We start from the raw sequence: 12,352 nt of genomic DNA, 5'->3' as shown, positions 1-12,352 counted from the left end.
TTAATCCCAAGGCTCATTTGTCCCTCTCTAAACACACCCTCCCCGCACATGCCCCATCTCAGCAGGGGATGGGGGTTCTGTGTCTGTGCATTTATCCCCTGGCCACTCAGCGGCACCCCCGAGAGGGGTTAGGCCCTGTGTGCCATCCTGCTCCCCAGCCGGTGACCTTTGCTGACTTACACAAGTGGCTAGTGAGTTCCTGGAGGGGGAGGGAGAAAAGAGCCCAGAGCCCCCCGCAGAGGTGTGGACACCCTGATAGCCTTCCCCAGTGTTAAAGCTGGACATGGTCCAAGGAGAAATGCAGCATTGTTTTTAACCCTGAGGTTAATTAACCCTGGGACCAAACAGCCCAGGGTCTCCAGCTCCAGCCTGGCTACCTTCAGGAAGATGCTTCAGTCCAGCACCCGTGCCTAGGCTCAGCACCGGGGGTGAGGGGGTGACATTCTCCGGCCTGGGCCCCCAGATTAGCTGGTCTCATGGTCCCTTCTGGCCTGAAGATCTATGGATCCGTGTTGGATACACGCACACCAGGGTGGATCCCAGGCATGAGACTGTGGCTTCCCCCCACTGGAACTTCAAACCTTTTCTGGAGGGTCTTGGCTCACAGCCCTCCCCCTGCCCTAACCCCTCAGACTCCCCTCCCCTCCCAGAGCTGGGAACAGAACCTAGAGTCCTGGCTCCCAGCCCCCCCTGCTCTAACCACTAGACCACCTCCCCGAGTTGGGCTAGAACCCCGGAGTTCTACGCGGAGCTCTGGGAGCTGGGGCGGGGCAGCGGTATGGTATGGTGCCCCCAGGGCCTCACTCAGGAATGGGGAGGCACAGACAGAGCAGCCCCCTGGGGAAGGGATTAGCTGCACGGACGCTCCGGTTTTCTGTCTGAGCTGGCACTGGGCCCCTGTGCAGGGGCGTCTGGAGAACAGAGACATGTGGCGTGGGGAGGGGGAATGGGAATCAGGACTCCTGGGTTCTATCCCAAACAAACTTCCACCAACATGTATCCCCTGCCCCCAGAGTGCTCACTCAAGACTTTGGCCCTTCATTTCCTATTTACATTTTAGAGTAAATTATGGTAAATAGAATCAATGACACAGCTGTGGCCCTCAATCCTGGCCCATAGCCCCCTGCTAGCCCAGCCCTAGCCCCACCCCTCACCTTCCCAGTTCTGCCAGCACTCCTCAATCCTGGCTCACAGCCCCCTGCTAGCCCACTCCTGGGCTCCCCACGAGCTGTATGCAGGGATGTAGCAGTGTGTGGGGTGAAATCTCATTAGGTTTGTTCAGCTCCGGGGTCTGTGTTTCTCCCAAAGCCATGCGTAGATCTGAGGGAGCCCCCCCACATCTGGCAGTTTCCCCATAGCATGGGTCACCTCAAAGATGAGTCCTGGAAGGAGCTGAATTGTGACCATGGGGAGGCAGCAACTCCTGGAAACGGCTCCGCCACAGCCGCCCACGGATGGGGAAGGGAAAACCGGGCTGGCACTGTAGCTCCAATCCAGGGGGTGTTGATGGTGGGGATACCAACCGGGCCCGTGGCTCCGATTGCGGATGGGATGGGGATACCAGGCCGAGCCCATGACTCCGATCCAGGGCAGGGTGGGGATACCAGGCTGGGCCCTGGTTCTGATCCACGGAGTGTCGGTAGTAGCGATACTGGGTTGGCCCCATGGCTCCGATTGGGGGCTGGTGGCAATGGGGATACCGGGCCAGGCCCGTGCTTTGAACAAAATCCAAACAAAAACTCAAATCCAACAATTGGCTCTTCCATTTATTTTCCAAAATGAGCTAAAACTCCGAAGATGGAGAGAGGGAATCTTGGGGGAGGCAGCGCCCGGCCCTGGGGAAGAACCAGGGCAGAGGGATCTGGCAGAAGGATCAGTGGCAGAGCAGGGCATTTAAAACATTCAGGGCTCCCCCTGCTTGTCAGTCGTGGTACATCTTAAGCAAGCAGGATTTGATGGTGCTCATGTACCGATCCCAGAGAGCCTGGTGCCTGCAGGTAAAGAACTGGGATGTCAGACAATAGCACCGAGACGCGTCCACCTCTGGGGTGGGGCATGGAGGCTGTTTATACAGGGACCCCTCGCCTGGAATGGAGATGCAGCTGCTCTGGGGTGGGGTATGGGGCTACATATAAGGGGTTCTGTCACCTGGTGCTGAGATGCAGCCTTCTGTGAAGTGGAGAACAGAGGCTGTTTATGAAGGGATCCCTCGCTTGGTGCTCAGATGCAGCTGGCTCTGGGGTGGGGCTTCTGGTTAACAGCTGCCATTAACGCTACCCTCGAGTTTAAGACAGGAAGAGTCTGTGTGCAGTGATTTTGGTGGTGGCGGCCCCCACGTCCCTGGTGGGCGGCACTTACCGGAAGGCGTCCAAGTTGTGAGCGGATGTCGTGTACTGCGTCAGGAAGAGACGGACGTCGTTCAAGGTCCACTTATCTGACTTGCAGGGCTCAATGAACTGGGGAGAAAGGGGAAAAGGAGTCAGACAGTCTGCATCCTGGGGGCAACACCCCACAACCTCAATCTCACCCTCACCCCCTGCTTGCTGGGAATTGGGACTGGCTGGCTCAGGGGGTTGGGGAAATGGGACCTGGGGCATTTCCCCTCTAGGTGCCTCTCCAAGTCTATAATTCCCCATGTGGGGTGAGCTGATGGGTCTCAGCCCAGTTCCCAACGGGCCAGAGTCCCCAGTATAGTCCCCCTCCCCGTCCTGGGCACTAACCAACTTCCTGCCCCCACCAGCATGGAAGCTGGGGGGCGATCAGGGCATGAAGGTCAAATCTCCCTCTTCCCAGGCATGAAAGGCAGCATGTGTTCTGGGGGCTGGCTTCGGGGGCGCCCAGGAGTGCCATGCCACCCCCAATTCACCCACAGACATTAAATCCTGGCGGTGGAGAATCTGAGAAGTCTATGTGTGTGTGGGGGGGGAGAAGGGGTTGGTATATATGGGGCAGTGTATGGGGGTATGTCCACCAGTCAGTGAAGCCTCCTGTGTCTGGATGCGGGGGGCCATGACCGCCGGGGGGGAGGGAATGGGATGGGTGGGGAATGCGTGCAGGGTGCATGCGAGGTGGTACCTTTTCCACTAGGTCGATGAAGAAGTCACGCACGTCCTTGGTGTGGATCAGCTTAGAGGCCATATTGACCAGTGCCCGTGACAGGTTCTGTGGGGCCCAGACAGGTCACCAGAGAGTCACGAGGGCCCTCACGCCTCACAGATCTGCGCAGTTACAAACCGCCCTCCCCTGCCCCCCAATTCACACACAGGGGAAGGGACTCACCAGGGTCGCTCAGTGAGTTGGTGACTGAGCAGGGGAGAGAACCCAGGAATCCTGCCTCCCAGTTCCAAGCTGGGAGAGGGGTAGGGGCCGAGGGTGGAGCTGGGGACACCCGAAAAGGAGAGGAGGATGGATCTGAGGGGAGGGTGTCCATGGCCCCAGTGCCCCCAGGCATTGTGGGGCCAGGCAGCCTGACTCAGAATCCCCCTCTGGTGGATGCCTCAGGCATGCCAGGTGCAGATGGAGGTGGGGGGTTCAGGGGGTCCAGAGCAGGAGGCTGTGGCACCAGGCAAGCCAGGCCATGGGCTCCAGCTCTTCACTGGCACACGGGGGACCCATGTGATCAGGTAACGCAGAGGAAATGCATTGATAGGTGTTGCCAACGGGGGGCACCACTCAGAAGCCTGGCCACTGAAGGGGGCTTCTTGAACCAGGCAGGGGGAATCCTCCCTCCACATTCCCATTACTCCCTCCTTGTGCTCCACCCCTGGCCCCAGGACACACCTTGAAGTTGGCCTCCATCTCGTTGTACACCGAGATCTTCCCGCGCAGTGACGTGCACACCAGGCTGCAGGGGGACAGAGAGGTCAGGGGCCCGCTGCCAGCTCTCCCCAGGCCTGGGGCCAAGAAACGGCATCACATATGGACAGAACAGACACCCCCAAAAATGCTACTCCTCCCAGCTCCACCACATGCACTACAACACAGACCACATGGAGAAGAGAACCCAGGAGTCCTGGCTCCCAGCCCCGCCCACATCAGGTCTGTACCTCTTATGCAGATCCAGCAGATCCTTATCCGCGATCAGCACCTTGAGCTCCTTGAGTTCCTGCAGGAATTCCTTATCCAGATCCACGTCCATGTCGTCCACATTGGAGTCTGGGGGGAACAGGTGGACAATGGGAGAAGGCTTTGGGGTGTGGAGGAGCTGTTTCTACAGGGATCCGTAACCCAGCACTGATTTGCAGCCACCTCTGGGCTGGGGCGTGGGGGCTGGTTACACAGAGGCGGGAATAAGTCTGGGACCACAGTGGGTAGCTCCCCGTTCTAGGGGAAGTCCAGCTGATGCATTCCCCACAGCACAACCCCACAGAACCAGGCTGAGCTACGTATGATGTTGCCTCCCCTCCCCCACGCCCATAGAGTAAGTTGACATTGCAGGTCCCCATAGCACCATGGGGTGTTTTTGAATGATTGTGCCAGGAGCTGTCCAGGCACAGCTCTTTAGGGGCTACGATTTGCCCCATCTCCTCCCAAGCCGGGGGTCCCCAGTCTCACCCACGGCTCCCAGTGTCCAGTTCTGGATCATCTGCTCTGCGCAGTAAGCGAAATCCTCAAAGGTCAGGAACTGCAGCTTCTTCTTGCCCGTCTCGAAGCGGCTGTTTGCGAAGAAGACGATGGCAGCGTAGTCCCTGGGGGTGAGGTAGGGGAGGGTGCCGTACACTGAATCAGAAAATTCCTCTGTCCCTCCCTCCCGCCCCACTCTCTGCAGCATGGCATTGGGGCCAGCACTGACTGCCAGGCGAGTGCACCCAGATCTGAAAGGATGGCTTAGAGCAGCTCAGGTCTGTGCTGAGCAGGCCCAGCTGACGGTCCAAGGGTTGCAGGCTCGAGCCCAGGATTCCAGATCCTGGAGTCATGTGATCGTTTCTGCTTGAGCATGCAGAGAGCCTGAGCTGATTGCTTAGAGGGAGCTGCCCCAGGACCCCCGGCATCCTAAGGAGATGTTAATTTCCAGCCTCACTGCTCCAGGGAGCCTTAGCCCAGCAGAGGGCTCTGTGTAGTGTAGGAGGGGTCAAGCCAACCCAGCAGAGACACTCTAGGGGCAGAGCTACATCATGGTGTGCCCCACTGGTACCCCCCCGACCTGTTACCTGGCTAGCCGGTCTGAGAGCAGGAAGTGCTGCTGGATGTTCTCCACCAGGGACCCCCGCATCTCCTCCACCACCTTAAACACCCGCTTGAAGTTGTCAAACTGAGGAGGACACCAGTGGGGGGGGGGGAAGGGAGAGAGAGTCAGAGCCCTAGAGGGGAAGGGCCCCGTATCCCATTCCCCCCACCCTGAGCCAGCTAGCCCCCACCCTGGGGCCTGATGGGAGACACCGCCCCAGAGGATCCTGGGAATCCCCCTGGCCAGGGTCCAGATAGGTGTTATGGTGTAGGAGGCTCATGGGAATCCCCAGCCTGTGTCCTGATGCCCCAGAGACTCATGGGAGTCCCTAGCCCATGTTCCGACAGGCTGCTGCCCCAGGGGCTCATGGGAGCTGCCAGCTCAGAGCCTGAGGGTAGCTGCTGCCCTACAGGCTCATGGGAACCCCTGGCCTGTGATCTGATAGGGGCCACTGTCTGAGAGACTCATAGAGCTGCCAGCTTGGGTCTAATGGTAACTGCTGCCCCAGAGGCTTATGGGAGCCCCAGGCTGAGCCATACCTGGCGCCGGCAGCTCTTGAGGGTGATGCTTGTCTTGGTGCTGACGTCATCTAGGTCCTTCTTGGTGCCCTTGGAGAGCTTCTTGCCCAGCACCTCACGCACGAAGGCCTCGTCGAAGGCATAGTACCTGCCGCCGCAGGAGTGGGAGACAGAGGGCACCTCAGACACCCATACCCCAACACCTCAGCTGCCCCCTCTCTGCTCCACTTGTGCTTCAGACACCCCTGTGCCCCCAGAGCCTCAGACTCCCCCAGTGGGACCTCAGACACACACACACACCACACAAACTTGGTCCAGCTTCCCCTCCCCCATTCAGCCATGGGCTGGGCTTCTGCCCCCCCCCCCCCCACTTGGGCCCAGCTTTTCCCCCCAGCCTCAGGCCCAGTTTCCTCCTCCCTTCCTTCCCCCCAGCCTTGGGCCAAACTTCCCCAACCTCCCCCCTTCCCTCCTGGCCTTGCCCCCGTCACTTCCCCACCCAGCCTCCTGGCCTCCATCTGGCCTCCCTCCAGCCTTGGGTCCAACCCCCTCCTCTTCCAGCCCCATACCCCCACACCTTTCAATGAGCATGGCCTGGCGGGAGGGGGGGATCTGAAAGTGTAGCTGGTGGATGAGCTTGGAGGGGGTGTGCAGCAGGCGCTCCAGCATGTGGAAGGTGCGGTAATGATCCATGGTGTCGCTCTGCAGCACGTCCACCGTGGCCCCCGTCTGCTCCAGGATCCCGCTGCGCAGCCGCAGGCTCACCGCATCACTCACTGGGAGGGGTAAGGGGCTGAGGTCAGCAGGGTCAACCCCCCACCACATCACTCACTGGGAGGGGAAAGGGGCTCAGAAGTCAGATCAATGCGTGGAGTGGGGCAGGGCAAGACGTCATCTATCACCACCCGCTATCGGGGGACAGGGTCAATGGGACAACCATCCTATTTCCCTCCTTGGCATTAGCAAAGCAACAGGGTAAACTGAGGCACAGATGGGTTGTTGGGGAGGGAAACACTCACCCAGAGTTACTCTTCTCTCAGAGCTGGGGGTAGAGTCCTGGAGTCCTGACCTCCAGTCACCCATTGTTCTAGCCCACTTAGACCCTAATTCCCCCCACGGGCCGGGGCAGAATCCTGGCATCCAGCCCCCCAATCCCCATACCTGAGTACCCATCCAGCCAGAGCTGGTACACCTCCTCATCTATCAGCGTGGTGTTCCCCACGAAGATGTCCAAGTCGTTGGTCATGGCCCACGGCACCAATTCAGCCTGGCCAAGGCTCCAGGAGCTGGACCCAAACTCCCAGCTGCCCCCTGCTGGCCTCCAGAGAAGAGACAGGGAGCCTGTGGGGAGAGAAGGGGGCAAAATGGGGTGGGTCTAGTAGAGCAGGGGGACAGTCGTACCATGGGGACCACCCCCTGATACAATAACTGAGAGCCAGAGAGTCCTGCCTGTAGTCCCCCTGCTCTACTAGACCCACTCCCCTCCCAGAGCTGACAGAGAACCCAGGAGTCCTGATTCCCACCCCCACTCCACTTTAACTACTAGACCCACTCCCCTGCTAGAGCTGGGAATGAACCCCAGAGTCATGGCACCCAGCCCCACTCTGTGTTAATCACTAGACCCCACTCCCCTCCCAGAGTTGGGACAGAACCCAGGCGTCCTGGCACCTAGCCCCACCCTGCTCTAACCACTAGACCCCACTCCCATGCCAGGGCGGGGGACAGAACCCAGGAGTCCTGGCTCCCAGCTCCCCCCACCCCCAGCACAAAGACGAACCTGCGGAGGTGTCCCCCGATTGACACTTTCCATATGACCCCGGAGCTGTTTGCTTCCAGGTCGCAGGAGCAGCATGGCTGCACGCGTCACCCTGCACGGGGCGGAGCCATCTGGGTGTGAGCAACACGGAGCCAGGACGCCTGGGTTCTGTCCCTAGCTCTGGAAGGGATGGGCAGACGCCGATCTGGATCTGCCGCTACTCCAGCCTATGATTTAACATGGGTTAGGGGAACTGCGGAAGGTCCCGGCGCGCCCCTCTGCAGGCTGCATCTGGTGTCCCTGGGGTCTCCTTTGTCCTCTGCAGTTACAGGGAGGATTTCGGGGGCGCTTTCTCCCCTCTGAGGCTGTGAAGAGGGCAGACTCCCCGGCTTTCTCTTTAGCAGCTCAATTGCAGCCAGCTTTCACTCTGTTTCTGGAGGGATCCCTCGCTGGGAGCTGAGATGCAGCCACGTGGGGTGAGGCCTGGGGGCCGTTTATGTAAGAATCCCTTGCACTGTGCTGGGGGCATTGGGGTCAGCCCTGAATCCGAGGGGAGAACGCCCCCGCCGCCCCCATTCTCTGCAGAGCTGGATTCTCCTGGTCTCCTAGGCCAGCCCTGGTCCTGCCCAGTTGGAGGTCTCTCGGGGAGGGGGCATTCGGTAACCCCGAGTGGGGTGCGCTGGGGTCTCCCATTCCCAGCCTCTTGTCCCACCTCTCCCTTTCCTGCCTTGTGCCCATGTTCCAGCTTCCCTTCCCTCCCCCCGCCCAAGTCCCAGCGGGAACACAAAGGCCCTTTGTTCCCAACAGTCTCGGCATTGCAGGAATCTGGATCTATCTGCCAACCATGGCCCATCTACTCCCCAACCCCTGCTCCCTGCTAGGGAATGACCTCTGGATTCCGGGGTTCAAGCCCCACTTCCTGCTAGAGATTCCCCCTCCCTCCTGCTATTGAACCCCCACCCCTCTCCCTGCTAGGAATCATGCTCCGGACTCCTGGGTTCCACCCCCCCCAACTTCCTCCCTGGTAGAAAACGCCCCCCAGATGCCTAGATTCAGCTCCCACCCAGACCTCCTCCCTGCTAGAGAACATCCTCCCCCAGAGACCTGGGTTCAAAGCCCCTTTGCTCCTTGCCCTCTACCTCTTCCCTTAGCCCCTTCCCAGACAGCAGCCCCCTTCCTGGCGTCCCTGTGTGTGTGTGTGTGTGGGGGGGGTTGTTAGCACCCCTCTCCCTACCCAGGCCTGCGTGGGGCCCGAAGGGTTAACAGCACTTCCTTCCTCCCCCCACCCCGTATCTCCTTTTCCATTGTAGCCCAACATCCTTCCTGTCTCTGGGACAGGATTCCTGGCAGCCCCTCCCCGCCTGTTCAGAACAGAGTGTGTGTGTGTGGGGGGGGGGGGAGCACAGCTGGGCGATGGGAGAAGTAGCTGGGGTGGGGGTGGGCTCAGTAAGAAGCAGTCAGAGCAGGCCCCAATATGGGAGGGGTGCTATAGGGAGTGGGGCAGGCGCTTGGTGGGGGGCAGTGGCCCAGGGGAGTGCTGTGTTGCAAGGAAGGGGTAAGGGGCGCTTTCCCCTGTAGGACTCCATCAATTCCCTCCCCCAGCCATACCAGATGCAGCTCAGGGAGGGCCTCAGGTCACTGGTTTATGACCCGAATGTCACTGGTGCACGCTGGTCACAGACAGGCTGTACTCCCCCAGCGCACTCAGCCCCCCGATACATCCGTGGGGGAGACCTGGCCTCCCACTGAACACCTGCCCCCACCTCCTTCCTACACACCCAGCACCCCTCGCCTCGCCCCGCCCCCAGCCCTTCCTCCCCTTTACCCACCTAACCTGCCCTAGCCCTTCGCTCCTGCCATGCACTAGTCCCCCCCGCCCTCCTTCCCCTTCCCTTCCCCCCCAAACCCGAGTTCCCCGCGTCCCCGTCTCCATCACAGGCACCTGTCACGCCCCCCTCCCGCCGCTGCCCCACCCGATCTAGACTCCCAGCCTGGCCCGAGCGGCCCACTCTAGCCACCCCTCCCCCCGCCTGTCATCTCCCCCCACCCGTCGTAGCCTCCCCCCGCCCCAGAGCCAGCCCGCCCGCCGGCCGGGCTGGGGGATGCGGTGCCGCTGCTGGCATTTGTGCCGTTCGCATTGTTATTCCCACGTCACGGCTTCCTCCCCCCTCCCCATTCCTCCATCCTCCCCCCTCTCCAGCATCACTCCGAGCCGCAGCCCCGCTACCCACCCCCCGCCCCGGCGGGTCCCCGCCGCAGGATGCGCCGGCTGCACTGAGCCCCGGCAGACACCAGCACCGCGGGGGCGCGCACCCTCTGCCGGGATCCCCCGCCCCGGGAAGGGGGGAACCATCCTCCTCTCCCTCCGCCGGGCTCAGCCCCTGCAGCCCGGACCCCCCGAGCCGCGCGCCGCTGGAAGGGGGCAGCTGGCTGCGCTGGGGACGGTGCGTCTAGGAGACGGGGGTCGTGCGCCCCCCCCCCCTCCAAAAGCCGAGAATCGTCCTCGAAGGTGGTTCGTGCGCGACAAAGAAGAGGATCGTGCGGTTCCAAGCAGCCAAAGTGCGTGGTTGGGAGGGAGCCTGCGCCCCAAAAGAGGCGATTCCGCGCCCCAATGGGGCCCGTGCGCCCCGAAAGAGCTCAGGTCGCTGGGTAGGGCCCGTGCGCCCTAACCGAAGAAGAAGGGGGGTTCCGTGCGCCCCGAAGGTGCCAAGGTCGGTGGCTGGGGGGCCCGTGGGCCCCGAAGAAGGGGGGCTCTGTGCGCCCCGAAGGAACCAAGGCCTGTGGCTAGGGGGGCCCGTGCGCCCCGGAGGAGCAGGGGCCTGCGCCAGGGGAAGCTGCGGGACGGGGGCTGATCTGCGGGCGGGAGGAGGCGGGGTGGCGGCGCTGGAAGGGGCGGGGGAGCAGGAACCACCTTGCGGCAGCGCGATGGGCAGCGAGGCCGGCGAGCCGGCGGCCAGCCGGGCCCTGGCCCAGCTGAGCGACTCGGAGCTGGGCGGCTACAGCAAGGAGGAGCTGGTGCGGCGGCTGCGGCAGGAGGAGGCGGAGAAGCTGGCGGCGCTGGTGCAGCGGGGGCGGCTGATCCAGGGCGTCAATCGGCAGCTGCAGGAGCATCTGCGGGAGATCCGCGAGCTGAAGCAGGTGAACGAGCGCCTGGCGGCCGAGAACCGCGAGCTCCGCGACCTCTGCTGCTTCCTGGACGACGACCGGCTGAAGGCCAAGCGGCTGGCCCGGGACTGGCAGCTGTTCGGGCAGCAGGCGGCCCGGGTGCTGCGGGACGAGCTGGCCTCCTGCCTGCACAAGCTGGCCGGGCTGGAGGGGCTGCAGGAGCGCCTGGCCGCCGATAACCTGGAGCTCAAGGCGCTCTGCCTGGCGCTGGAGGAGGAATGCGCCGCCCGCGCCGACAACAGCCCCGTCGGCTCCTCGGAGCTCAGCCTGCCCTGCGGGCCCCGGGACCTGGGCGACGGTAGCTCCAGCACCGGCAGCGTGGGCAGCCCGGACCAGCTGCACCTGGCCTGCTCGCCCGAGGACTAGAGACTCCCCCGGGGGGCCGGGACCCACCCGGACTAGAGACCTCCCCAGGGGCCTGCCCCCCAGGACTGTACTCTCTCAAGGGGCCAGGAGCCCCCCATCAAGGGAGCTGCTCCCAGTGACTTCACCCAACCGCCCCCACCAGAAGGACTGGAGAGCAGAGGATCCCCCTCCCCCCGCAGGCTGTGGCAGGGGTCTCTCCCCTGGGATCTGGGGAAGGGCTGCTGCAGAGGATGGGGAGGGGGTTCACCTCCGTGAAGATCCCAGTGCAGACTTTGGGGGTTAGGGAATGGAGCTGGTTACTGGGGGGGAAGGTCAAAAATGCATTTTGGGTGCAACCCCCCCGAAGCAGCGTCTCTCTGGCTTCTTCAGCAACCCCTCTCCCCCCAGGTGCTAACTCCAACCCCGCGGTGTAGTGAGAGCACTTTGACTCAGGGGACGGGGAGATTAGGGCAAACCCTCCCCCAAAAGAAGTAAAAATAAATGTTTTAAAATTGCTACTTTGGGCAGAGTCCGTGTCTCCTGATTGGTGATTTCCTGCTTCTCTGAGCCCGGAATGTTGGGTCCTACACGGTATGGCCCCAGTGTGATGAGAGAGGGGAGAGAGAGCTTATTGTCATTTTCTTTCCGGGACTCTAAGTGTTCCAGTTCCTACATATCCTGAGTCCGTTCAGTTTAGATTACAGGATTTGTTGAGTTTGCAATGTCCTATTTTCTCTATGTTGGGAATGTCACAGTTCCTTGCTATCTAGATTTCAGCTCCAAGTGTCCGAGTTCCCGATTTGCAACAGTAAAGAAAAATTTTCAGTGAAACACCAGTTCAGCTGTAGAAAGGATGGGGGGGGAGGGAAGAGAGACAAGCTTAACCTCTATGTTCTTAGGGTGATTTATATCCACTCACCATGGCCCAGCCCCATAGAAATGTCCAGTGCCTGCAGGGGATACAGGGTTGGGAGCCTTGGGACACCGAAGGAGGGATGTGGAGATACCAGGGGGCTGTGGATTAGGACTGAGGGGCCCGGGCAGGGCTGTGGAAGAGCCCGGGTTGAGATGGCAGGGGCTGTGTTCAAAGGGGACAGGCTGTAGGTGGCTGGATACTGGATAGTCCAGGCTCCATGAAGTAACTAGTTCCCCATGTCTTGCTCAGAACAGGGATGGGTCCCGCCGTCCCTTCCTGCCCAGCCACATCTCAGAGACAAAGGGCTGCCAGGCCAGGCCAGGAAGCAGATGTCCGGATCCTGAGGCCATGATAAGTAAGAGCGGACAGCAGCGATCCAGCTCTTTCTCCCCAGCTGTACAAACCCAGGAGCCTCCAGGCTGGGAGGATCTGGGGAGGGGGCTGTTCCCCAACCCACCAGCCAGGAGCATAGTAGGAAGCCAGGGCGG

The 12,352-nt window shown here is 61.5% G+C and overlaps 2 protein-coding genes across 2 annotated transcripts; one reads left to right on the top strand and one right to left on the bottom strand.

Moving 5' to 3' along the window:
* Positions 1 to 1,745: 1,745 nt before the first annotated feature.
* FIBP (FGF1 intracellular binding protein) lies at positions 1,746 to 9,464 on the bottom strand. Its single transcript, XM_005305472.5, has 12 exons — positions 9,381 to 9,464; positions 7,460 to 7,665; positions 6,844 to 7,023; positions 6,260 to 6,458; positions 5,707 to 5,833; positions 5,151 to 5,251; positions 4,555 to 4,688; positions 4,047 to 4,155; positions 3,781 to 3,844; positions 3,076 to 3,162; positions 2,359 to 2,456; positions 1,746 to 1,991 (listed from the first exon to the last, which is right to left on the bottom strand). The coding sequence occupies exons 3-12, from the start codon at positions 6,926 to 6,928 to the stop codon at positions 1,922 to 1,924; spliced, it is 1,074 nt and encodes a 357-aa protein (XP_005305529.1). The 5' UTR covers positions 6,929 to 7,023; positions 7,460 to 7,665; positions 9,381 to 9,464; the 3' UTR covers positions 1,746 to 1,921.
* An 820-nt stretch (positions 9,465 to 10,284) lies between these two features.
* On the top strand, positions 10,285 to 11,466 carry CCDC85B (coiled-coil domain containing 85B). Its single transcript, XM_005305471.4, has one exon. The coding sequence runs from the start codon at positions 10,364 to 10,366 to the stop codon at positions 10,967 to 10,969; it is 606 nt and encodes a 201-aa protein (XP_005305528.1). The 5' UTR covers positions 10,285 to 10,363; the 3' UTR covers positions 10,970 to 11,466.
* Positions 11,467 to 12,352: the final 886 nt, after the last annotated feature.

This window comes from Chrysemys picta, chromosome 7 (assembly GCF_011386835.1).
Source record: "Chrysemys picta bellii isolate R12L10 chromosome 7, ASM1138683v2, whole genome shotgun sequence".
In the NCBI taxonomy this organism is placed as follows: Eukaryota; Metazoa; Chordata; order Testudines; family Emydidae; genus Chrysemys; species Chrysemys picta.
The sequence above is the reverse complement of the archived record's forward strand: the minus strand, read 5'-3'. Positions and strand labels throughout refer to the sequence as shown.

Coding starts and splice junctions, on each gene's coding strand:
- CCDC85B (XM_005305471.4), top strand. CDS start 10,364: ATGGGCAGCGAGGCCGGCGAGCCGGCGGCCAGCCGGGCCCTGGCCCAG.
- FIBP (XM_005305472.5), bottom strand. CDS start 6,928: ATGACCAACGACTTGGACATCTTCGTGGGGAACACCACGCTGATAGAT. Junction 6,459..6,843: donor CTGGCTGGATGGGTACTCAG/GTATGGGGATTG, acceptor TACCCCTCCCAG/TGAGTGATGCGGTGAGCCTG. Junction 3,845..4,046: donor CTGCTGGATCTGCATAAGAG/GTACAGACCTGA, acceptor GTCCCCCTGCAG/CCTGGTGTGCACGTCACTGC.